The sequence below is a fragment of the Acromyrmex echinatior genome, chromosome 17 (assembly GCF_024713525.1).
Source record: "Acromyrmex echinatior isolate Ae372 chromosome 17, ASM2471352v2, whole genome shotgun sequence".
NCBI lineage: Eukaryota > Metazoa > Arthropoda > Insecta > Hymenoptera > Formicidae > Acromyrmex > Acromyrmex echinatior.
The window spans coordinates 3,819,312-3,842,627 of NC_141868.1; the positions used below are offsets into that span (position 1 = coordinate 3,819,312).

The following is a 23,316-nucleotide window of genomic DNA, read 5'->3' on the forward strand; positions in this document are numbered from 1 at the left end:
ATCTGCTGATGTCGAGGGCACTGTGAGACTTTACACAACAATGATTGGTTCAACAGCAATTCCGAGGCAAGTTCAAATGGTCGTCTCTCATAAAGGAACCTCGCGAAGTGTTAAATCCTAATTTTAACAAAACTTTGTGTGCATATAGGTACGTAAAAAATAAATTAATAAATTTAGAAAATATCAATTGAGGCGGGGAGCGATTTTATGCTCTAAAGATGACATTGTTTTGTTACTAAAATAATTCTTTTTTTATTGATTTTACTTAAAAATATCTTGTAAGTGAAGAATCTATTGATGTACTACATATATATATACATATATATATATAAAAAGACTATACACCGATATATATATATATATATATATATATATATCATTGCATAGTCTTTTTTTTAGAAATATTATATTTTAACCTTCCCTACATATATTTGCATCTTCAATAGATGTAACTAATCTGCGGATCCCGAATTTACTCCGAATTTATCATGAACTTAATTTTAAAAGTAAATATTATAAATACAGGAAACTGTTCAAAATTCAATTAAGAAGGGGAGGGGGAGGAAGAAATGCCACTTTATATTTTATCAAGTACTTATCACACTGAGTATTATAAAAAATATCGCATAAAAATGAATATATTGTTTTATATTGAATATATATTGAATATATTATAATAAATATATTTATTATAATGAATTATTAAATGTTAAATAAGGACAAATACTCACGAATGTTGTGAGTGTGAATTGCACCGCAGCCTTATAAAAACTTTCAACTTCGTGACGCCGCAATGTAAAATCGTGAAAGCATATTTCTCGTGTAAGTTCTACATTTTATTTGCAAAAGTTCTCTTATACAGAAAGTTCGTATGTACAGCTTCTAAGTTTCGAAAAATTTTTCGGAAATCGTCTACGATGCTTGAGCATACAAAAGGAAAAAAAAAATGATAGAATGGTAACGATGACTTTATACTATAAACATTAAGTATAGAAAGTACGACTCTGTGTTACCTTATCGCTTTATCGAGAAACATTAATCATATCATTAATATTAATTATCGTACGATTATACAGAAAAGTGGACGGATTTTTGTCTAACTCTCTTTGCTTTCGACACGACATAAACATATATCTCTTGCATATTTATATATATGTATATCTCTTATTAATAATTATTTCTCCTCGCATCTAATAATTTACATTCCCAATCAAAATATTAATCTAAAATTCCAATCTAAGAATTTTAGATCAATATTTTACTAAACGGATCACGCTCGACGGCTCGTGTATTCAAATCACTTCTCGTAATTCCTTCCTGTCTGACAAAGCAGCACTTCTCGTCTTGGATTTAAAAGCGGACGACAAAAAGGCCAGTCTGCGTAAAATATTGACTAGCTTAGCTACTCGAGCTTCTTAACTCCCGGTTTGCGTCCACTCCGAGATATGCGCATGAGTTAAAATTATTATACTCCTACAAGGCCAGCAGAGACCTTTACACTTACTAGTACACTTTTTTAACAGCGGTTAAGCCGTTGTACATATTGCAGATAGTTTAACGGAAAAAATTCTTTGTCGCGCAAATTATAACTAGGAGCTGTAAAAATATACTGTCCTGTATTTTACATGCGATGTCGCAGTCTGTCCTCCTCACCCATCTTAGACCGTCAGTGTTTTCGCTTTTATTACGATATTACGCAGACAATACAAAGTTCTAAACCTGGACGTAATATGTCTTAAAAACGATTGAAAGGCGGTTTAAAGAATTTTTTCGATGTCTAAAAAAATGTTACATCGAAATAATTAAGATCTGCTTTGTGTGACCGAATATAGAATTTCTCTTACTTAATTTATTCTCATTGGGGATTCCAAATTCGTATTATAATTGTCTCATGTTTCGATTTTAGACTTTATATTGTTTGGATATGTATAAATGGAATTGGTCATTTCAAAAACCCTATATAAGTAATAAAAGAATTTAAATTTTAAAGTACTAAAAAAAAGTTCTGCAGTTTTTACAGCTGTAATATTAAAAATAATTAAAGATATGTAAAATATGTCTCATTATTTCAATAAGTGAATAGAATATATGTCACTTTTAAAACTTATTTCCAAAAAGATAATTAATTTCGAAGATATTAACTCATGATGTTTTTGAAGTAAATGAGCGTATCTCGTACTTATATATAACATACGAGCTTTTAAATTAGAAAATTTTGTAAATGTAATAACGAACTTCTAAAAATGTTATAAAATAAGATTGCAGCCTAAAAACATATTTAATTTCATTGTTGACAAATAGAGGAGACTAGGGACGAGATCAGAAGACGAGATCAGTAGATTAGGGATAAATAGAATAATCGAGGCTACATTAAAAACAAAACATACGAGACACGCGTAAACATATCTGAGATCATCGCTCAGTCTGTTACTCCGGATCAACAATAGAGTTCTAAGCCTTAAGCCATAAGAAATTGACGAATCATAATCTATTATTCTTCTCGAATTTGACTATAATTGACTACAATTTTTTTTTACTTAAAGTTTAAAACACCTATTGTAGATCCGGACTAAAATTACGGATCTATCATAGAACGCTACAATTAATAAAAATTGTACACCTAAATAAATATTTTTATTCTTGAAGTTTTTGTTTTACAATCATATATGATTGTCTGAGATATTTGATTTCTATTTAGATAGTAAGTGTTTAGATAGTAAATTCTTATTTAATAAAGTTCAACAGATTTTTTTTTATTTATGTGTCTTTGTTATCGTATATTATTAATGTTTTTAAAAACGAAAGGGGATAGTAGACTAACCACAGCACGAAACTGTACTTACTCATTTAGTAACAACTCTTATAGTACTTACTCAAAATTTTATTTCTTTAAAGAGATTTATCTCAGTGGTAAATGTTATAAATTGTAGCTTAACTTCTATAGATGTATTCGCAACGAGATGTTACAGCAGAGTGAGCGGCAATCACATTTATGCGTGCCTCGCGTGTTTTGTTTTTAATGTAGCCTCGATTATTCTTCTTACCCTTATAGTCTACTTACCCCAATCCCTACTTACTCAAAATTTTATTCTTTTAAAGAGATTTACATCAGTGGTAAATGTTATAGGTTTAATTCCCTCGTGTCCAATCTCGAAAAGAGACTCATTCTAGACTCATTCGACATGTTTTTTGCATAAAACGAACAAATTTGCAAAAAGAAGCAAAGAAGCAATTCTGCCCTGCGGAACAGATTTGATATCTACGAAAAAAAATGCTCAATGTAGTTTTTAAAGGAAATATATCTACACAATATTTCTCCCAATTCTGAATCCCCTACAGTATACAAAAAATTTATTAAATTTTAATAAATATTTACTTAATAAAAAAATGATACTTATATAAATTAATAATTTTGGTATCAAATAAATACATGTTAACACTTAATAAATATTTACTTATAATTCACTATTATTGAGCAAATATTTATTAAAATTTAATCAATTTTTTCAGTGCAATATTTCACAGATGATCAATTCAATTGTAATAAATTTCGCTCGCGTTTCGTTTTATAATTATACGAGACACCACCCTCGCCGCTTTAACTCTAAAACATTGTAGCACTACCGACATGCACGGTTCGTGCGATCACGTCGCGGCGTGTTCATAGCTCATAGGGATGCGGAAACCGCGATAACGAAGAGCCGTTATCACATGCGAAAAGTGGGCCCATCGAAGATGGGATGCCGGTGAGATCGTCGGATTACACGATCAGCAGGTCCTCCTTCTGGTGAGGCCCATCCGGTAGCCTCTGATTAAATACACGGATATTGTAGCAGAGGTAACCCAACCCCTCCATGATCGGCCGTACGATTGCCTGCGTCACCGCCGCCAAGAAATTTCGCGTCGCCGCGCATGTGATCTTCCACACGCGCAGACACGGTGCGAGACACCATATATGCTGCAAGGAACAACAAAGGTAGAGGAATGTGTGAACGGATCGCGAATGAGTTGAACAAGACGAACTATTAATCGTCGAGATTCAAAGGAACAAAAAAACGTTTCGAACGTCTCGGATCTTTCCTCAACTATTTCACGTTTCTTGAAAAAAACAAAAAAAAAATTGAAAAATCTTCTCAGATAGATTTTAATACGATTAAAATTGAATATAAATGAAAAGGAGTGTACAGTCACGACGATTTAAACGAAGTCAATATATTTAAAATTATCATATAATAACGTAGACATTTCGGTCAAGATTTGAGTCAATACGTAGAAATGTCAAGATGTCAAAAAAAGAAATACATAGAATTAAAACAATAATCGCAAGTCAAAAAGATGGTAAGATAACTTTCCAATCGCTTATGAACTTTAAACATCTACATTATTATACGATAATTTTAAATATATTGACTTTCGTTTAAAACATTTAGCGTCGTGGCTGTATACTCCTTTTTATTTATATTTTGTATTTTTAAGTCACCTTCAAATAGTTCAAATTTTAAAATTAAATCTTAACTAACTGTTTAATTCTTTTTAAAGAATTAAGAGATTAGTGCTTGTACATCTTTCAAGAGAAGTTCTTCCCTCCTTAGTAGATATTTTCCACTTCGTAAGTACCCAATAAATTAAATTAAATTAAATCTCTACGATAAAATCATTCATGTAAAAAATAAGTAAATTAATATTAAGTTAATTACATTAAAATTATTATAAAATATTAAAATTAAGTTATATTAGGTCATTTAAAAAGTATCCGCGGTTTTTGGTTCAATTTTTGAATGAAAAAAACCGCGAATACTTTTTAAATGACCCAATATTATTCAAATTAAAAATGATTGATGACGTTCTAATCATTTACGTTTCGATCTTGGATCCCCCCACAACGAAACGTGACGTATTCCGCTCGCGGTGCGCAGTGATACATGCGGGAAACTCGCGAGATCGATCGCGGTGGAAATCAAAAGAAACGGACGCACGCGAGGGGGTGAGTTATCGACTCACCTGAAACGCAAGGCAGGCGAACGTGAAGCCCAACAGCAGGGCGAGCAGAGGCGCAATGAGGACGGAGAGGAGCACGTAGCAGCATCCTCTGGAGAGCCGGAAACAATGGCCGCTGAGCCGCCAAGCGCATTCAGGACTCCGGATCCCTTCCGGTTCGCCAATCACGTCATCCCACATCACCTGTGTACCGACGCGTTCGCGCCCGCGTAAAATTTAACGATCAATGATATCGATCGCGCTTCGATCGTGCCATTAAATTCGACACGGTGCGTGCGTGCGTGCGAGTCGTTTGTCAAAGTATACACTGTTAGAAATGTAACTATGGGCTTCCTTTAGATGTAAATGAAGCTCGTGGTTATGAACGAAATTAAAAGTAATGAATGATTTAAATGAAAGTTAAGTTACAGTAATTATTTAAATGTAATGAATGTGTACGTTAAATTTCATAAATTTTCATGAAAAATACATTAAATTTCATGTACACTTTTCAGTTATAAATATAGTTACTTTTTAGTTATAAATACATTAAATATATAATGTGTCATGAAATTAAGTTCAAATTGTGTAACTTGAAAGTATATCAATTTCATAAAATTTTGATCAGTGTATGAGCGATGGCCGTGATTAGTCAGCTTAAAGTCCCATTACTCTACGTCGTTGACCTTCAATTATTGTATTTTCGCAGAAACGTGCATCATAGTTTTCAGCTTAGTTCAATGGAAAAGAAATCCGACAATTCAAAAACTAGAAATTAAAGATGAGAGAAAATTCGAAAGCCATTCGATTAGCCACTCCCTCCAATGATTATGTAGCAAAGATAGAGGACGTAATTCACTGAGACAAAACTACTATGTGACTATACAGCGTAAAATAATAATAATTAGGAGCATGTTTATAATTATTTTATTACAATCTTATTGATAACAATTATATTTATAATTCAATGTACAATTACAATCACGAACATTTTTTTTCGGGACATTCTTACAGCATAGATCTTTAAGGGACATCCTGAGAACGTCTACATGTTTCCAGACCGTCTCTCAGTTAAAGTGTGCTGTAAATGTATCATTTGAACGTGCGCAGAAAGAAAAGTTTCGCTAAAGTATCCAAAAATTTAACTAAGATCTAAAATTAATTTTGTTAGATTAAAATAATTATTATTATACGGAACGCTCAATAAAAAAAATTCTCTTCTGCTTTGCAAAATTTTTAAATACCTTAACAAAACTATTCCGTGTAGGTTGGTGCGTGTTTTATACGAGACGAAGGACATCATCGTAAGATGAAAGAACAAAAGTGACTTCGAAGATATTCATTTTCGATCAAAAAAAAAAAAAAAAAAAAGCCGCTTGCATTAATCATCAATTATTCAGTGATGTGCGAAATTTTGCGAAGTACGACAAATACAAGTGCCGATGATACATCGATCGTGAAGAGAGGCGGCTGCAGGCGGCTGCATCTTACCTGAAGATGTTGATTCAAGCTGTTGGGATCCCGATCTTCGAGCTCTCCGGAGTCTCCGGCGCTCTCGCCCGCCGCGGAGGACTCCGGCTTCTCCATCCCTGGAATACGAATACTCGGGCATTTGGGCATGCCGCAGCGGAAGCTGTTGCGGAATCTCGCCAGCATGGTTAACCGCGGAGAGACGCTCGTCATGCGCTTCCTCGTTATCCCCAATCCGGGAGACTTCGCGACTTTCACGCGCCGCCGATTCGTGGCGGCAGACGAGGACGAGGAACGGCTTTTCCTGCCACGCGCCGCGTCACCATCGCGAAAATGACGACTATCGCGAGGGATACGTACCCCGGGTACACGTATCCATAAGCCATCGATTATTCCCGTTAAATAATAAATTCGCGCGCTACACTGGCTGCGACGAACTAGCGGAATTGCCCGCCCCCGATCGAGAGAAAAAGAGGAGGACAAAGGATTGCGATCAAGGGTGCGCGATCGCGACGCGCCTTCGACGATCTCGCGACCAAATGTAGGGGTGGATCTGGGGAGGAGCGTATTTACGTATAGCGTGCCCTTCTGTAATTGTTGGTATCGATTTGAAAACGCAACGGGACTACAACTTTCTACTCCCCTCGCGTCTTAACTTAAACTGTTGCACTCGCGGATTCTATAGCGAGACTATGGCGAGGTCGCGATTTTTTTATATATATATATATATATGTCCGCACGTGGCGTCGCGACGTCGTCCTCTGCGGGGATAATCGCTGTATCGCTGCCATTCCGGCGATTTTTTTCAATCAATTTTCAACATCATGTTTCTCTTCTCACAAATAAATTCTTCTTAGGGCATAAAAATTTTATAAACATTTGTTGCTAATACAAACTTTTTAAATTTTAAAAATGGAAAAATAAAATTAAGTAGTTCCAGAAAGCAAAATAAACAAACGAGTAAAAAACCCAAATTAATAAAACGTACACTAAGAAAAAAATAGTCTAAATTAAAATAAATATTTATTTGAATATTACTCTAACTAAACATTTACTTACACTAAATAAATATTTAATTGATAAAAGAAGTGACTGTTAAATCAAATTAATGGTTTTTGTAAAATCATTAATTTAATAAATAAATATATTTATTTATCAATATATTTACCAAATAAATATATTTATGTATTTAATAAATATTTAGTTGGTACTATTCAAATAAATATTTATCGAAATTTAGGATATTTTTTCTCACTGTATACTTAATGCAGTTATTTACACTATTATTTTATTACTTTTAATTAGTTTTATTTACTATTAAAAAATAACTCTCTATGAATTGTATAAATTAACAAAAGTTTCGTATTTTTTTATCTAAACAATATAGACATGCTATGTAAGGATGTATTACAAATATTTTTTAACAAAATGAAAAAATTAGGAAAAAATTACAAATTTTTTTATATATTGTATTTGAAAATAATACAAAAAATTAGCAATTAGCCGCAATTTAAGATTTAAATAAAAAATTACTGCAATAAGAAGTAGACACGGTTCTAAAAAATAATTGATATAAAATGATAAAATTTTCATTTAAACTATAGAATTGTATTGATAAATATAAATGATTTTAAACGTAAATTGAATAAAATACTAAATATATTGAATATAAATATTGATCTTATTTTATAATAATGTATATAATATTCACTTTTAGTATAAACTTCCAATTCCAGTCACTTTTCACAGAAACGATACACCTGATACATACTTAATCTTTTATGGAACAAAATGTGACAAAGAAAGAGAGTAAACTATTTTATGTTTTCCAAGTATAAATTTCCAACTCAAGTTACTTTTTTGCAGACTATACACCCTTAACCTTTTACAAAATCATGACAGGAAGGGGAGAGCAAATTGCTTTATGTCTTCTCCACTTTCTTCGAGGAAAGAAAAATATCGCATATATTTTATCACGACAGAAAGAAAAAAAAATGATTATCCGGAGGATTTGCAAAAATTCAATGCGGATTACAGAGTATAAAAGCGAAGGTCTAGACAGAAAACCGATGTAGACGAGAAATTATGCGACACTGCGACTTTGCCCTACTTCCTTTAGAAAAGTCGTAGATCGTATCTATCGCCCGTTTCCCTTTTCCAACCCCCGGTCATCAACAACGGTTTGTGCTTAACGTTTCGCGCGATTATCGACTCGCGAAAAGTTTCGTCTACCGAGAAACCAGAGTTTCCGGACTGTTTCCGATTCTTCCTAATCGCGGGACCTTTGCCATCCAGGTTTTAGTTAACGCAAAACTTAGTCGAGGAAAAACCCACGCAATTCTCAACCAATTAATAATAAATGCCACTATTACACATGACGCGCCGCAATGTGTAACAAAGACACAAAGTGGAGCTCGGCCGATCGAATTACCTGCTTCACGTCATCAATTATTTCCGCGATTCTATTCCGACTCGCTTACTCCCCATTTTTAATCGTAGCAGTCTCGATGTTACAACGGAAAAAAAGGAACATTACGAATCGAGGCATCCAGGTCTTTCATTTTTCCTTCTCGTCCTACTTCCGGAGACACCGTTTCCGTTTCCCCACCGCGAGAGGTGATCTTCACCCCGTGAGGGATGATCTACCCCTTCTAGAGACTAAGATGTGACGGCACGCAACGCGGATTTGGGAGATCTAAGAGCACGGATAAAATTGGACCCTTCCGAGGAGTCCAGAAGGGCGCGCTCGAGGAGACGGTATACTCACTCGGTTCACCGTTCGCCACCCTGGAACCCCTTATTTTGCCGGTTGATCGCGAAATGCTGGAAGGAATCCTTATTGCCTGATTGCGGTTGACACGGCGACACGGCGCGTCGCCTCACTTTTACAATAGAGTAGTATTCGTGGTACACCTGGGTATAAGCAGGCAGGGGAATATTCCGGGGAATTGTAAGGAAGAGAGAAGTGGACAGCGGTCAGCGCGGCTGCGCACTGTCAAGGATTTCAACCCCTTGCGGTCCGACGGCCGGTCGGTGTTTGTTGATGTAATCTGGGGTACAACCACCCCGACGATGAAAGTGAATGGCCCGCGCGACCGACGTAATTTCGACGACGCCATAAAAATAGTCTTGAAATAACATATCAAAATAATACTGTAAACAATGTAACAAGAGACAAGAATTGAAGCACAATATTGCGGCAGTTATTTTAAAAAATATCAAATATCAGTAAAATAACTTTGAGGAAAATTAATTAACCGTTAATTCAAAAAGAGAATTTTATGTTAAATTTTACTTTTTATAAATTTATAACAAACAAAAGAGGATTGATTTATAGTTTTGTTCATTATAAATTTAAATCATTGCGTGGCAAAAATGTTTTCTTCGATTTATTATCGATACAGTTCGTTATTAATAGAGCGCGATAATTAATATGACGCAATTGCTATTTCCATTATCGTTGATTATAAATAATGCGCTAATTTATCAAAGTATAACATTTACAATTTCCATCTGCAGTCAATAGATGGAGTTGGTAGTACGTAAGTTGAAATTAATTCGCAACTTTACCAACAGATCTAAAACGATTGTTTAATAACATCTATTTTATAAGAATTTATAAATTTATAAAAATTTTACAAAATTTAGAAAAATTTAGAAAAACTCCTCATTTTGCTGTCAACAGAAACGTTATATTTTTTATTCATTTTTTCTATTACGTCATATTTTAAGCGTAATATTCTGTAAATAATCAAATATAAAAAAGATAAAAAATGACAAACTATGTACATTTTATCAAAATTTAGAGATTTCTTTTACAATCAATTATCGCAATATGTATGTAGTAAGTTTCAAAATATGTAAGTAGTAAGTTTCCAGCCCAAGAACAAAAAAAGTGTTAGAATAAAACAATCATTTTTAATTTCCAATTAAATTACACTTTATTTAATTGAATAATTTTTTTTAGAATAATAAATAAATTTTTCTCTACTATTAAAAATGTTTTATAATACTTAAAAATAAAAAATATTTGTTTTAAATCAAAATCCGATGAGCGTAAAAAAATTTACCAGCTATGAAAAAAGTGATTTCTGCAGTTAAATCATTTTAAGAACAAAAATTAAATGCAAATGTTATAAAAGAAAACAATTATTTTTATTTTTCAGTATAATTAACCTTTTTTTCAGACTAAATTAATTTCTCTACCACAAATTAAAATATTCTGAAGATTTTGTTCTCAAAATGTTTCACTTAAAGATAAAAAATCAAAGTCTAACATACATAAAAAAATTTATCGATGACGAAGAAACAATTTCTACAATGTTCAACCATTTTAAAAACAAAAATTCAAAATATTTATTAGTAGAAAAATTAATTCACCTAAAACATTATTAAAATAAAGAGTGATTATAATAAAAGATAAAAATAGTTACATTTTATCATCTTTTTCGTATCTTTGGACTGAAAACTTTTAAACCTTACAGCATAAGTACTTTTTGTGTATCGCGGTAAAAAAAATTAGTGAGACTCGATTTTTGACACGAGACACGCGACTCATCACCGTCGAATCTGACGGGAGATCGTCGAGAATCGACGCGGACAATGCGAGATGGCAGCTTAGTCTGTGGATGATGGACGGGAAAACGCATGAATGGAGGCTGACGTCTCTGGGATATCGCGATGGACACTCCGGCGCTTAAATCGAGTCTGGAACCCGGAGTTGCGTAAGCACGACAGTCACGACGAGCGTTCCGTCACGAACTATAACGGGTGCGCACTTTTGTCGCTTGTATAGATGAAAAAGTGTCATACAATCACGTCGTCCTCTCGTGATTCCCGTCGGGAATTGCAAGAACGAGAATTCACGACTGGCACAGCCGCACCTCGGCTCTGCCGTCTGTAATTCATCTTATAATCTCGTTCGGTGATCTGTTAGTCGAGATGTTAGTCTCCAAATCTTGTTGCAGTTTCACTGTCTTTTTATTTTCCAATTTTCCAAATTTATTCAAATAATTATAAGATAAAATAAAATAATCATTTCATTTTTCAGTAGAATCAACATTTATTGTAATATGAAATCTTTAGAATAATAAATTTATTCATTGCAGCTGAGTGATTCTGTTAAACGCGTCGCATGAAAATCCGTGACTTCTGTTCAAAGTATTGTATTTCCATGTATAATTTATCATATTATTATTATTATTTCATTGTTGTGTTTAATATTCATTATGTTAAAGATCTGGACTTATAATTTTCCTTCCATATTATTTTTGTTTACTGTTTTATTATTTTATTTAGTCTAGGCTTATAATTTATTATATTTATTATTATTATTATTTTGTGTTATATGAATTATATTAAAAATCTAGGCTTATAAGCAGCATTGTTGATGCCTCATCTCTTGAAATGCTATTCTCTATCACATTTTCTTCAGCTTCAACAAAGATAACACAATTTCCAGATATAAAATGCGCTTATTCATTTCTGAGATTCAATACTAACGCAGTTAATGTAAAGTAAACTATATACTAAATGCACGTTTATCAATGAAAGTGAAGTATAAGTACAAAAATCAATATCTTTAAAAAAAAAACGAAGATTTTCATATTTAACAGATGGCCAAAGACATTCGAGAATTAAAAACGATCGTTTGACTCGGAAAGGTTATCGTGCTGCTCAATTCTAAGAATTATTCAGCTTCTTTTCTTCTCTCATGCATATGTAAATAGAGAACTAAAAATAGAAGATATGATAAAAGACTGAATAAAGATTTAGAGATATAGGCTCGAGTTTCTTACCACCCTTCCTGAAAGACCACGAAATTCCCATTTTCTTACGTCATCCCTACAACCGCTGAGTCACGCCATTCTATCCCATTCGTACCCCATGAGGCATCGTAAACATTCGCCACCCTCGTGTTCGCGACTGCAGGGTAAAATCGCATTTTCAGCATAGCGTTCGAAGGGTATACTTTTGGAATCGTATTCCCTGAACAGCGTACGAGAGGTACGGTTTTTGGAATCGTGTTTCTCGAAGAGAGAGAGTTCGAGGGCACGAATTGCTTTTGAAATCGTATTTTTTGAACAGCGTTCGAGGGGTATGCTTTTGGACCGTCAAGTGTACGAAATGTTATCGGAGAGATTTCATCCAATCGAAAGCAGAGAGTAAATTCCCAGAAAATGAGACCAATTTTCGACATTTCATTATTAGAATTGAAATCAATTAATCTCTTTTCTCCGAAAATTAAGATTGATTAGCTTCTCTATCCATGGATTAATTCTCTCTCGAATAAATTTTGGAAAGTTCACGGAAAGGACGAAATTTTGTTGAAATATCTAAAAATTTAAGTAAATATATCTGAGAATAATTTTAAACAATCAAAATAATTATGTAGGACACTTAAGCTGATTGCTATTAAAATATCGAAACTTCTTGCAGAATTATATCATATTTAATTTCTACTATTCTATAATTATTTTAACAGCCCAACAAAATTATTTTTAGATCTGATTAAATTCTTAGACGGTTTAAAATCGTTCTTTTTCAGGAAAATTAAGATAAGCGACCTTTCCGATTCGCAAAAGCGAAATTATCTTTCTGAATTTTTTGAAAAAACTACGCGATTGATTTCAAGTTTTATACATTTATTCTATGTGTATCTTCAACAATGTGTAAAGTAAAAATTACTAAAAAATATAAATGTCTAAAACTTTAAATGCGTTTTCAAAATCTACAGATTTTTAAAATATGATGGTATCTCGAAAACTATTGAACAAGTTGACTTCTTTTTGTCTTTTAATATAATAAAAGCTGATTTTTTTACGCCATTTTGTCAATTTTCGATTTTTCCCAAAGTTCAAGTTACTTATCTACACCATTAATAAATAAAATTTAAATTTATTTCCGCTCAAAAAAGCAAGTTTTTGCGCCCTCGTCATTTTATATCTTTTGAACAAAAAAAATTATCATTTTTTAACAATTTTTATTTCACACATTGTCGAAGATACATAAAACAAACGTATAAAATTCGAAATCTCCCTTCGTCGTACAGTTAAAAACAAAAATCATAAAAATAGCTTTGTTTCCGTGTGTCTTAAAAATCATTAGCCAATTCCTTCACATTTCTTGAAAAACCAGCACTCGTCACAGTCAATTCTCCATGTTTATCCGATTATCCGACACCATGTAAGTTAGACATAACAAAATGTAAATCTAGCCGTTTCGTGGCGCGGCTTCGCCAACCGTGTCAATATATAATTCCTTCGGTTATGAAACGAAAATTTACGAGCACAAGGCCGCCCTGTGCTATTATCATAAGCGAAGAAATTAACGTAATCGCAGTCACGACGGCCCTTTCAATTCCTTCAATAACAACGGCGACGGTGGCGGCGGCGGTGGTGGCCGACATATAAAACATGTAATTCAAGATTTCCCATGGATCGGTTCGTGCTTGCGATCGGATCTGAATTGCGTCAATACGCGCGCGTTGCATAATAATCCGTAATATGGCATAACTCCGCGTATTGCGCACACATTATACCCGTCGCGTTTGCGATCACGATATTATTATTTCTATTTCGCGACGCTATCACGATATTATCGACGTAATGTGTGGCTCTTAGCCAACGAACGATTTATCAAACTAGAATCGTTATGCGGGTCTTTCGTTGAATGTAAACGTCCACATTGAATATGATACTCTTTTCCGGACACGGACAATAAAACCCTAGTCTAATGTCCATTTCTACCAATGTCGATTAACTCTAATTTCAACTTATAATACTTTTATCTCTATCTAGTTCTAACGAGAAAATGGCAGGATTGAGAAGTAAGTAATGTTACTTTTTTCTGTTTGTAATATTATTACGTTTTTACAGTGTACTGTTAAAGAGGTAATGATAATCCAATTCCTCGAGTTAAATAAATAATGTTTTAACTTCCATGTCATAATGTAAATCAATCCATTTTTCTGTGTTAGTTTCAAAGTAAACAACGTTCATATTAATATTTGCACTTAATAAATGATAAACTAAATTTGAATAAAAAATACAATTCTTGAATTAAATTGTTTGTTGTTTTAGTTAAGTTAATGATATATTGATTGTGAGTAGCAATAGTGGCGTTCTACAAAAATTACCTATACATTAAGAAAAAAATACTGTTGGTTCAATTAAAGTCTGTATTACGGACTGTCATTAACATAAGTGATTAGTTCATGTATATTTTTATTGACATAAATTATTATTGGCATAAATTATTATTTCAATAATTTATGCCTTTACGTCAAAAATATATGTGAGTTAATTATTTATGTTTAAGAGATTACAAATAACTCTGATCTTTATCGAAATCTAATACTGTTAATCTTGAAAAACAGTAATTAATTACTTATTTCAAGTATCGAAAGCACCGTTGCTCAGTACTTTTAGTACTCCAAATAAATAATTAATTATTGTCTTTCAATAACAAATTTACCTGTATTATATTTCTACAACACTTTGACATTATAAATTCAACAGTACGAAGAATTTCGCCGTTACTTTCATAGTTACTTCAATTCCCTATCATTAGTAATAATAATAATTATATTTATAATTCTACAAAAAAATAATTGACACCGAAAAATGACTACAAAGTATATAATTGAATTATGGTAATTCCAATTTTTTTCTCGCAATCAGTGCATTCTGATTCGGCGATCGGTTTACGAATTACATGGCACATAAAATTATAAATAAAACGAAATCCCGAATTCCGACATGAATAGATCGCATAGATCGAAAGCTTGAAATGCAAACTTAATAGCTTACAGGAAAACGTCATTAGTTTCTGTCATACGCGAGCGACACACGATACATATCCTCTGTAAATATACCGTGTCGAAAGGTGAGGACGCCAAATATTGTATATGTAAGAAACACGAGGATCGAATCACTGTGCGATCGAGTGTTACCGTGCTAGTGTGCTGTCTTCGCTGACGTCTGTCTAAATCATTCCGCTTCGCTCGATTCAGTTGCGACAACATTTATTTGCTTGTCACAGAGTTTCACTATTCGTGAAACGATCAAAGATTTGATATATTACGAATAAATTCTGCTACACGTTGGATCGATAAATCAGAAAGTTTATTCTTCGCGAGGTACGAGTGTATTTTGTAACCACATTTGTTTTCTTTATCTTTACTTCATGTTAAATTCATTTTAGATCGATATTTGATTATTAAGCTTAAGATTTAAGTAATTTATTTATTAAAATGTATCAAAATTATTTTCAATTAATTGCTTTCATTATTTTTAATAAAACATTCTTTTTTCTCTTTAATACTTAAGGAACATACGTTGTTATTAACTGATTAACATTGTTATTAACTGATTTATTTCGATCATTTGTCACTTCAAGTGATAAAAATGACTTTTAACGAATGTTACGTCTTGTTTATTTTAAAGTAAATTCCTTTCATCGACTGATTCAATGGCATCCTTTCTTTAAAAGATTTTTAGATTTTAAACACATGTTTTTTTTTCTTTAATTTGTTTGTGTAGTCGCAGATAAAAGTTTATCTGTAATTTGACGATTTCAACTTCTTTCAATTATTCTTAAAAATTATATGTATATATTATTCCGTAACAAAGCAAGAACATTATAAAATATTTTGAAATCAAAGAGGCCCAAATCATTTTGTACTTCGACTTACGTCGTTGCTTCAAATCTGTAAGCGATTTTGCCCTTTGAAGTATCTAAAAATTTAACTGGATACAGATTTCGTTGAATAATTTCGTTGAATTATCAAAATAATTATGTAAGATTTATATAATTAAAATACTGATATTTGCACGTTCGATTTCAATCTTCCAATTCCATATTTATTGAATTTAAGTACCAAAACAAGATTAGATATCACAATAAAGATTAGGGACTAGGTTAAGGATCTCACATTTAATTCATTGATTAGTGGCATACTTGGCACTGATATCACTGATTCAGATTTAGAGAGTGCAGCATTGCTTATTATGCTTAAGATTTCCTACGTAATTATTGTATTAGGTGCGCAACTAAGTTCTCGCTGTTATTTTGATGAAAATGCATCAAAATAACAGCGAGAACTTAGTTGCGCACCTAATATTTTGACAAAATCAATTTCCAACTAAGTTATATCTTCAAATCTCTGTATCTTATAGCTAAATTTGTAAATACTTCGGCAAACTCGTTTTTTCTGTGTGCAAACATAATCAACATGTAAGTTTCCTTTTTACAGAATTCTAAGGCTCACCCTTTCACAACTGTAGCATAGAGGATTGGAAATCGTCTGAAAATTATCCGATACAGTTTGTTGCAACTCGCCGGGAATGTTCTTACGTTCTACATTGAAAAATGGAATCGATAACCGACTCGTCTCTTCTTTTCGCCAGTTGCAGTTCCAACTGCACGGACTATGATTATGAACGTTCGAAAATCAGGACACAATCCGAGAAGAAAAAACGTGTGAAAAGATCTCCCGCGTCAAAGCTTTCTCTCTCTCTCTCCTTTATGTCTTTGCCAGATATGAAAAATACGAAATTACTTAAAACCAACAAAGCTTCATCAAAGAAAATCCAAAAGGCGAAATCTGAAAGTACGTTTTAAATTTGCATTGTAAGATCTAGCAACCTCAATTTTCAATCGTATTACTTACGGAAAGATCAGTTTTAAAGTATCTAAAAATTTAGCCGGTTACAGAAATCTGAAAATAACTTTATTGGACCATTAAAATTATGTGGGACACTCAAGATAGTTATTGGAAAATCGAAACTTTTTGCAACTTGCTCGAGCATTTTATACAATTATTTTGATAATTCAGATCATACATCCTAGATATAGATGATACAGGAAAGAACAGTTTTGCCGGAATATCTCTAAAAAAAATTTAGTTAGATATAGATCTGGAATTAATTTTCTTTGGACTATCAAAATAATTATATGGAACGCTCAAGCATGATGAACACGGAACAATGTTGCAAAAAATGTTGACGTTCTGGAAACCATTTTGACTGTCTTACATTATTATTTTGATGGTTCAGCAAAATTATTTTCAGATCTGTATCTAACTAATCTGTATCTAACTTTTTATTATAACAGACGAACTCTTGAAGGATTACTGTCCATATTCCTCCGACAATTGTGGTTGCAGTTCAGGTTGCACGGATTGCGATTATGGACTCTATACGTATACAACTAAAAACAAGAGCAAGTTGAAAAGTAAAGACAAGAGATTCTATATAAAGCCTTCGAGTAATTTCAGACCTTTGAAGTCCGAGAAAAGTCGAAAAATTGCAAAACCATTTAGCGCTATAAATATTTTAAAGAGAAAAAAGATAAAATCTCCCAAAGGTACGTACATTCACATCATAAACTATTAACAATAATTCAAACTTTTTACTTTTTATGCTTTCTTATTATGATACCGTCCGCGATTATATAACGTTAACTTAATTGACTTTCGACTATTCGCTTTATCTCTAAAAATTAAATATAAGTAATTAAATTCAATTAGAAGATTTAATTTAATTTAACATGTTAATTTAATAATAATTTAATTTAATTTAAATTAATTTAATTTCAATATTAAAATTAATTGATCTAATTACTTCGTTATGGAAAAAAATAATCGTGTACTAACAGCATTAGATCTAATTATAAATAATTTTATTAATTCAATAACAGTGTTAATATAACAAATACCTACTTTATTAAAATAAGAGCACTGTATTCGTAATTAGAAAGATTATTTCTAATACTAATACTAATAATACTATTATATATTATTTTTTATACAATATAGCAGAAAAAGCCTTGAAAAGCAACTACTCCGAATCTTCTGGCAGTTGTAATTACCAGTTAAACTATATAAAACATACCTTCAAACTAAAAACAACTAAAAACCAAAAAGCAAAAACCAAAAAGAAAACATCAGCGAGGAATTTGAGAAAACTGAGAACTCTGAAATTGCGCAAGAATAAGAAAGTTTCAAAGAACGCAGCTATAAAAGTTTCTGAAAGTATGTTACAAATTTCAGTTATCTATTTAAATCCACACTTCATTATTAAAACATTAAATTTTTAAACTTTAATTATAGCTGTCACTCGATAGATTTTCGATTATTTCCGTTACTTTTGAAAATCAAAACAAATTCAAATATTCCAATTTGGAGTATCTTAAGACCAATTTATTTTTATTGATTTACTTTAACTATTTTTACATTATTTGGTTGTAATTATTATATACACATTTTTCTATTATATAAATTTTTATTTTTGTAGAAACCATTATGAAAAATTGTTTTTCTGATTCATCTAATAACTATGAGTGCAATTCGGATTATACAGAATGCGAAAAGCGCATAACTAAAAGAAAAAAAAAATTGAAAAGCAGATCCAAAAAAGTGGAAACTTCAACAAAACCGAAAATCGAACAGTCGGAATTGTCTTCAGTAATCGATGAAAGTAATGATGACAATTAGAAATGAAAAGAATTCGAAGCAAACAACAGAAGTTCCTGAAAGTACGTCAAAAAATTGCCTTGAATTCAAATTTTTATGGATGATGTAGCGATATACATAGCTACTTTTTTGTAATGATATATCTTCTTTTCTTTTATTTTTCTTTGTGCATAATTTTATTATTTACACAATATATTGTATTTACACAATATATTTGAATTATTTACCATTAAAAACTCTAAATGTGAGTTTAAGTACCACTATCTTGAAATTTACTTATTGACTCTGTTGAATAGATAAAGCAGCTAACTGTTATAAAATTCTGTAACATAATTGATCTTTTCCTTAGTTTCTCACTCTAAATGCATAAACTAATCATATTAAAGAATTTTACAACAGTTGCAAAGTTGCTTTCTCTGCTGAACGCAGCCATTAATTATAAAACACAATATTACTAACTATTATTGAATATTATTTTTAACATTATTAAGATATGATTATTTAAATAATCATTAACTTACATAGATGTTGATATATATTTCTTTTCTATAAATAAATTTGTTCTCGTGTTTTAATAATGTATATCGTTACAGTCCTATTATTATTCTGAAAGTGATTTTTACTTCACTAGTGAAGATTGCTACTTTAAATAACACGCTAATCAAACATTAATACAACAAATTATTTACATTGCCAATAAATAGTTAATACATTACGAATGCTCTATAAAAAAGTATGATGAGATATATATTAATTTTAAAACAATATCACGCAAGAAAAATGTATATGTTAATCAGTATATTCTATGTACAATAATTCTCGTAATTATTTATATGTAATTACAAATTTTATTTACATATTTTATATATATATATATACATACATAATTTTATTTATATATTATATATAAATATAATGTATAAAAGTTATTATTTTATTATTTTATATTACTTTAACATATTTTTCTCACGTGTAATATACCGTAATATATATACTGATCGACGGGAAAATTATCATGTAGATATATATATGTATACACATACACACACACATACATATATATATGCAGTTTCCATATAATTATTGTCAAAGAAATTAATAACTTGTGTAAGCGATAGAAGAGAATCATTTTAGCAAGATGATATTTTTCATCTTAATTGTATCATTATTTTAACATACTTTTCTCATATATAATAAGTACCGATCAATTAATAATTTGTATAAACGAATAGTACAAGAGAAACATTTTAATACACTCATTGCGTATCTTTTCAGAAAAATGTATATGAAAACGTACGAACAATAAAGAAAAAAATTCTGCGCAGAACGTGCTCTACGCTTAATCTAAAAATATGAACTCTATTATTACAGATAAATATAAATTTTAATGGCTTTTCTCTCTTTCTCTTCTCGATAAAAAAAAAATGGAGATTTCTCGTTCCTTCGACAAAAGATACTTTCCGCGGGAATTTCGCGTTCGCTTTATTTCGGCTCGGCATTCAAACGGGATTAAAACGGTCACAATGCGAGTTAATCAGACACAACGGGATCCCCGTCGCGGACGGGGGGGGAGGGAGGGGGGGGGGGTAAATTAAATTAGCCTTCTCTCGCGTCGAACTAACGCGTATGCTCGCAGGAAGCGGCGCGCAGCTGAGAATGCGATTACGTAACGCAGATAAAATCGAAATAAGAGATTACCGCGTCGCACGGATGGAGACGGAGGGAGGAGCGAAATCCCCGCAATGACATGCAAATATTTAGATAAGATTGTCTACGCCGTGTAACGGTGCTCGTACACGCACGCGTTCTCTCTTTGCGACCCTGTGTTTACGTACATGGAAGCTCTATTACCGCGCGAATAATGAAGCATGGACGGCACGACATGACACTTGCCCGACTATTTCAGCATGCGAAAATAACATCTTGTTATTGCAAGAAAGGTATACGGTCTGGAATACTGTCGAAGAAGAAATATTATACAGAGTCCGTCCACAAATTCCTCACCCCTAAAATGCCAAACTTCTCCAGACAAAATTTCATAATTTTCCCTGACTTTCAATGACATTTCGAATTCTTTTATATTTTCGTCGTGATTTGGAAACCGTGAAATATTTTCTTGAGAAAGCAATTTAACGCAGCTACGTAAATTATTGTTATTGTTACTAACTCTACTTGCACTTTTAATTGTTAAGTTGATAGTTTGATTCCAAAACGTACGTAGGCGTGATGTACGCAAATTTCTTTGATTTCCCAGAAAACTTTGCAAAATTCCCTAACTTTACCCTGATTTCCAGTTTTGTGCGGCAACCCTATGTTAAAAAGTTCCGCAAGGAAAAAAAAATTATTGAATATTAAAAAGCTTGGTGTGAATGAGAGAGTATTAATTTAAAGAGAAAGTATTAATTTTAAAAATAATATTACTCCCTTTTCCTCTTCTCTCAAAATGATCATATAATAACTGAGAATAAATAATCTCGGAGCACTGAAAGTAATATCACCTTTCCGCGTTGCTCCGATCATATTACTCTAGATGAGCGTTCATAACGGTGCAACAGATTGCTATTTTGCATCCGAGAGATAAACATGGGAACCGAGCTACTTGCCTGCAGGTAGTCTGAGACGCGGCGGGAATCTAATACATGGCGTAAAAGCGTCGGGATCGAGTGTTCCCCACGAGAATTGTCGCGAGAGAGAGAGAGAGGCAAGTCCTGTAACGGTCTAAACATAAAGAAAAGTAACAAAAAGTAAGACAACAGAAACAGGGATGTCTCCATTTACGAGCGACGGATTCGTAATCAATAAAGCGAGTTCGAATCCTGCATCCTCTATATAAGTACGGAAAAAAATTTGATAATCCGTTTCTGACTTAGCGAAAGTCGCAGAGGAACTCTTTAGATCTAGGTGACTCTTTGACTAAGTTCAGACATATAAAGATTGATTAGTCCTATTCGTTACTATTACTATTATTAAAAAATGGAGATAACAGATTTTAACGTATCGAAAACACTGGATAATACACGGTGTAGATGTTAAAGTGATTTTCGATAGTCTATTCTTAAAGTCTATTCTTTCTATTTTTTGTTGCCTGTACTTTTCTAGGTTCTTAGAAGGCTTCCCTAAAATATTTAATAAACGTTTTATCTATCTCCGTTCTTAGATAATAAAGGAGCAAAATTTCTTGAGTTAAATAACATTTTATTTCATTTTCAATTTCCATTTGTGTCAAAATCAATCCATTTCTGAGATCAATTTTAACACAAACGTTCATATCGATGTACGCATTTGGTAAATGACAAATTAAACCTGAGTCAAATTTAATTCACTTTTTCAGTTACATTCTTTAACTTCGTATTAGTATTTTTAATTTAACGACATATTCAGTGGCGATTTATAGAAATGATTAAAAATAATTAATTGAGTGTAATTTGACGTTATGAATTTAACAGTGTAATTCCAAAAATGTTAATTTTTTTTTTTTAATTTGTGTGCGTGCGTGTGAGAGAGAATTATCGCGAGAGAGAGAGAGCACATTTATCCCGCAAAGATGGCGAGAAGGCGGCGAGTGATGGCAGGGAAAACAAGAAGAGAACTGCGAGAAGAGAACCGGTCACGTGTGCCTATGTAACGTGCCGCCAACTGTTCTTGGGTTCACGGCCCGACTCTATCTACCTTGCCACCACAACGAGAAGTTGTGACATAATAGGCTGTCGCCAATCACCTACGCCGCACGCCGTGTTCGTATTTACTGCGAAACCGACAAACGCGCGTTTTCCTTCATGGGCTGATGTCTATCGATATGAATAAAATATCAGTAGAATTAATATTTATCGATGTAAAGCGGCGGCCATTGCTAGCACAAGAAAGTATAAGCTGAAATGCGAAAGTATTACAGATTAATCGATACACCGCGGGAAAAATAACATTTTATATTTACGTTGAAATTTGTCGTACCGATTTCTTACTTTAAAAGCGGTTACACGTTAAAAAATGGAATACTCAAGATGTTATTCGAATATCTTGTGGTGAATTGATATTCGACATTTATTAGCGTTGAAATTACACAGTTTTGAATAACTGAACAATTAATAGAAATAATGTTAAAACGTCAACTCTAATATAAATTAATGAAATTTGACAATTTAATGTATCATAAATTCATATCAACTTTACCGAAGAAATATGCTCTTTCACAATTTCCTCACAAATTGTCAGTGTTATATTTTTATGTTAATTTCTTAAATAACGTATTATTTCCTAATATATTCATCTTATGTTAAATTAACACAAATTTTCCAACTATACGTATATATATTAAGAATTAAAAAAAATATTCATTGGATATAAAGAATAAAAATATCTTATTATATAAAGATATCATATAAATGTAAAACAGA

At 32.2% G+C, this 23,316-nt stretch overlaps 2 protein-coding genes across 5 annotated transcripts; one reads left to right on the forward strand and one right to left on the reverse strand.

Moving 5' to 3' along the window:
- Positions 1-4: 4 nt before the first annotated feature.
- On the forward strand, positions 5-23,316 carry LOC105151864 (hypothetical protein). 3 transcript variants are annotated; one of them, XM_011065828.2, is made up of 5 exons: positions 5-148; positions 16,703-17,059; positions 17,563-17,814; positions 18,266-18,481; positions 18,744-23,316. In XM_011065828.2, the coding sequence occupies exons 2-5, from the start codon at positions 16,819-16,821 to the stop codon at positions 18,941-18,943; spliced, it is 909 nt and encodes a 302-aa protein (XP_011064130.2). In that variant the 5' UTR covers positions 5-148; positions 16,703-16,818; the 3' UTR covers positions 18,944-23,316. The 3 variants fall into 3 exon arrangements, with proteins under 3 accessions (XP_011064130.2, XP_087271144.1, XP_011064122.2); XM_087415018.1 differs by having other exon boundaries at positions 18,269-18,481; XM_011065820.2 differs by lacking the exon at positions 5-148 and adding an exon at positions 15,354-15,586.
- On the reverse strand, positions 815-9,382 carry LOC105151851 (caveolin-3). Of its 2 annotated transcripts, XM_011065806.2 has the most exons (4): positions 9,215-9,382; positions 6,469-6,566; positions 5,002-5,181; positions 815-3,958 (listed from the first exon to the last, which is right to left on the reverse strand). In XM_011065806.2, exons 2-4 carry the CDS (start codon positions 6,562-6,564, stop codon positions 3,761-3,763), a joined length of 474 nt encoding a protein of 157 aa, XP_011064108.1. In that variant the 5' UTR covers positions 6,565-6,566; positions 9,215-9,382; the 3' UTR covers positions 815-3,760. The 2 variants fall into 2 exon arrangements, with proteins under 2 accessions (XP_011064108.1, XP_011064101.1); XM_011065799.2 differs by lacking the exon at positions 9,215-9,382 and having other exon boundaries at positions 6,469-7,487.

Bases quoted from the DNA above. Each gene is read 5' to 3' on its own strand.
- LOC105151851 (XM_011065799.2), bottom strand. From the start codon at position 6,660: ATGACGAGCGTCTCTCCGCGGTTAACCATGCTGGCGAGATTCCGCAAC. The intron at 5,182-6,468 runs GTAAGATGCAGC...GTCGGTACACAG, and splicing joins GCTTGAATCAACATCTTCAG to GTGATGTGGGATGACGTGAT. The intron at 3,959-5,001 runs GTGAGTCGATAA...TGTTCCTTGCAG, and splicing joins TCGCCTGCCTTGCGTTTCAG to CATATATGGTGTCTCGCACC.
- LOC105151864 (XM_011065828.2), top strand. From the start codon at position 16,819: ATGGAATCGATAACCGACTCGTCTCTTCTTTTCGCCAGTTGCAGTTCC. The intron at 17,060-17,562 runs GTACGTTTTAAA...TTATTATAACAG, and splicing joins CCAAAAGGCGAAATCTGAAA to ACGAACTCTTGAAGGATTAC. The intron at 18,482-18,743 runs GTATGTTACAAA...TTATTTTTGTAG, and splicing joins AGCTATAAAAGTTTCTGAAA to AAACCATTATGAAAAATTGT.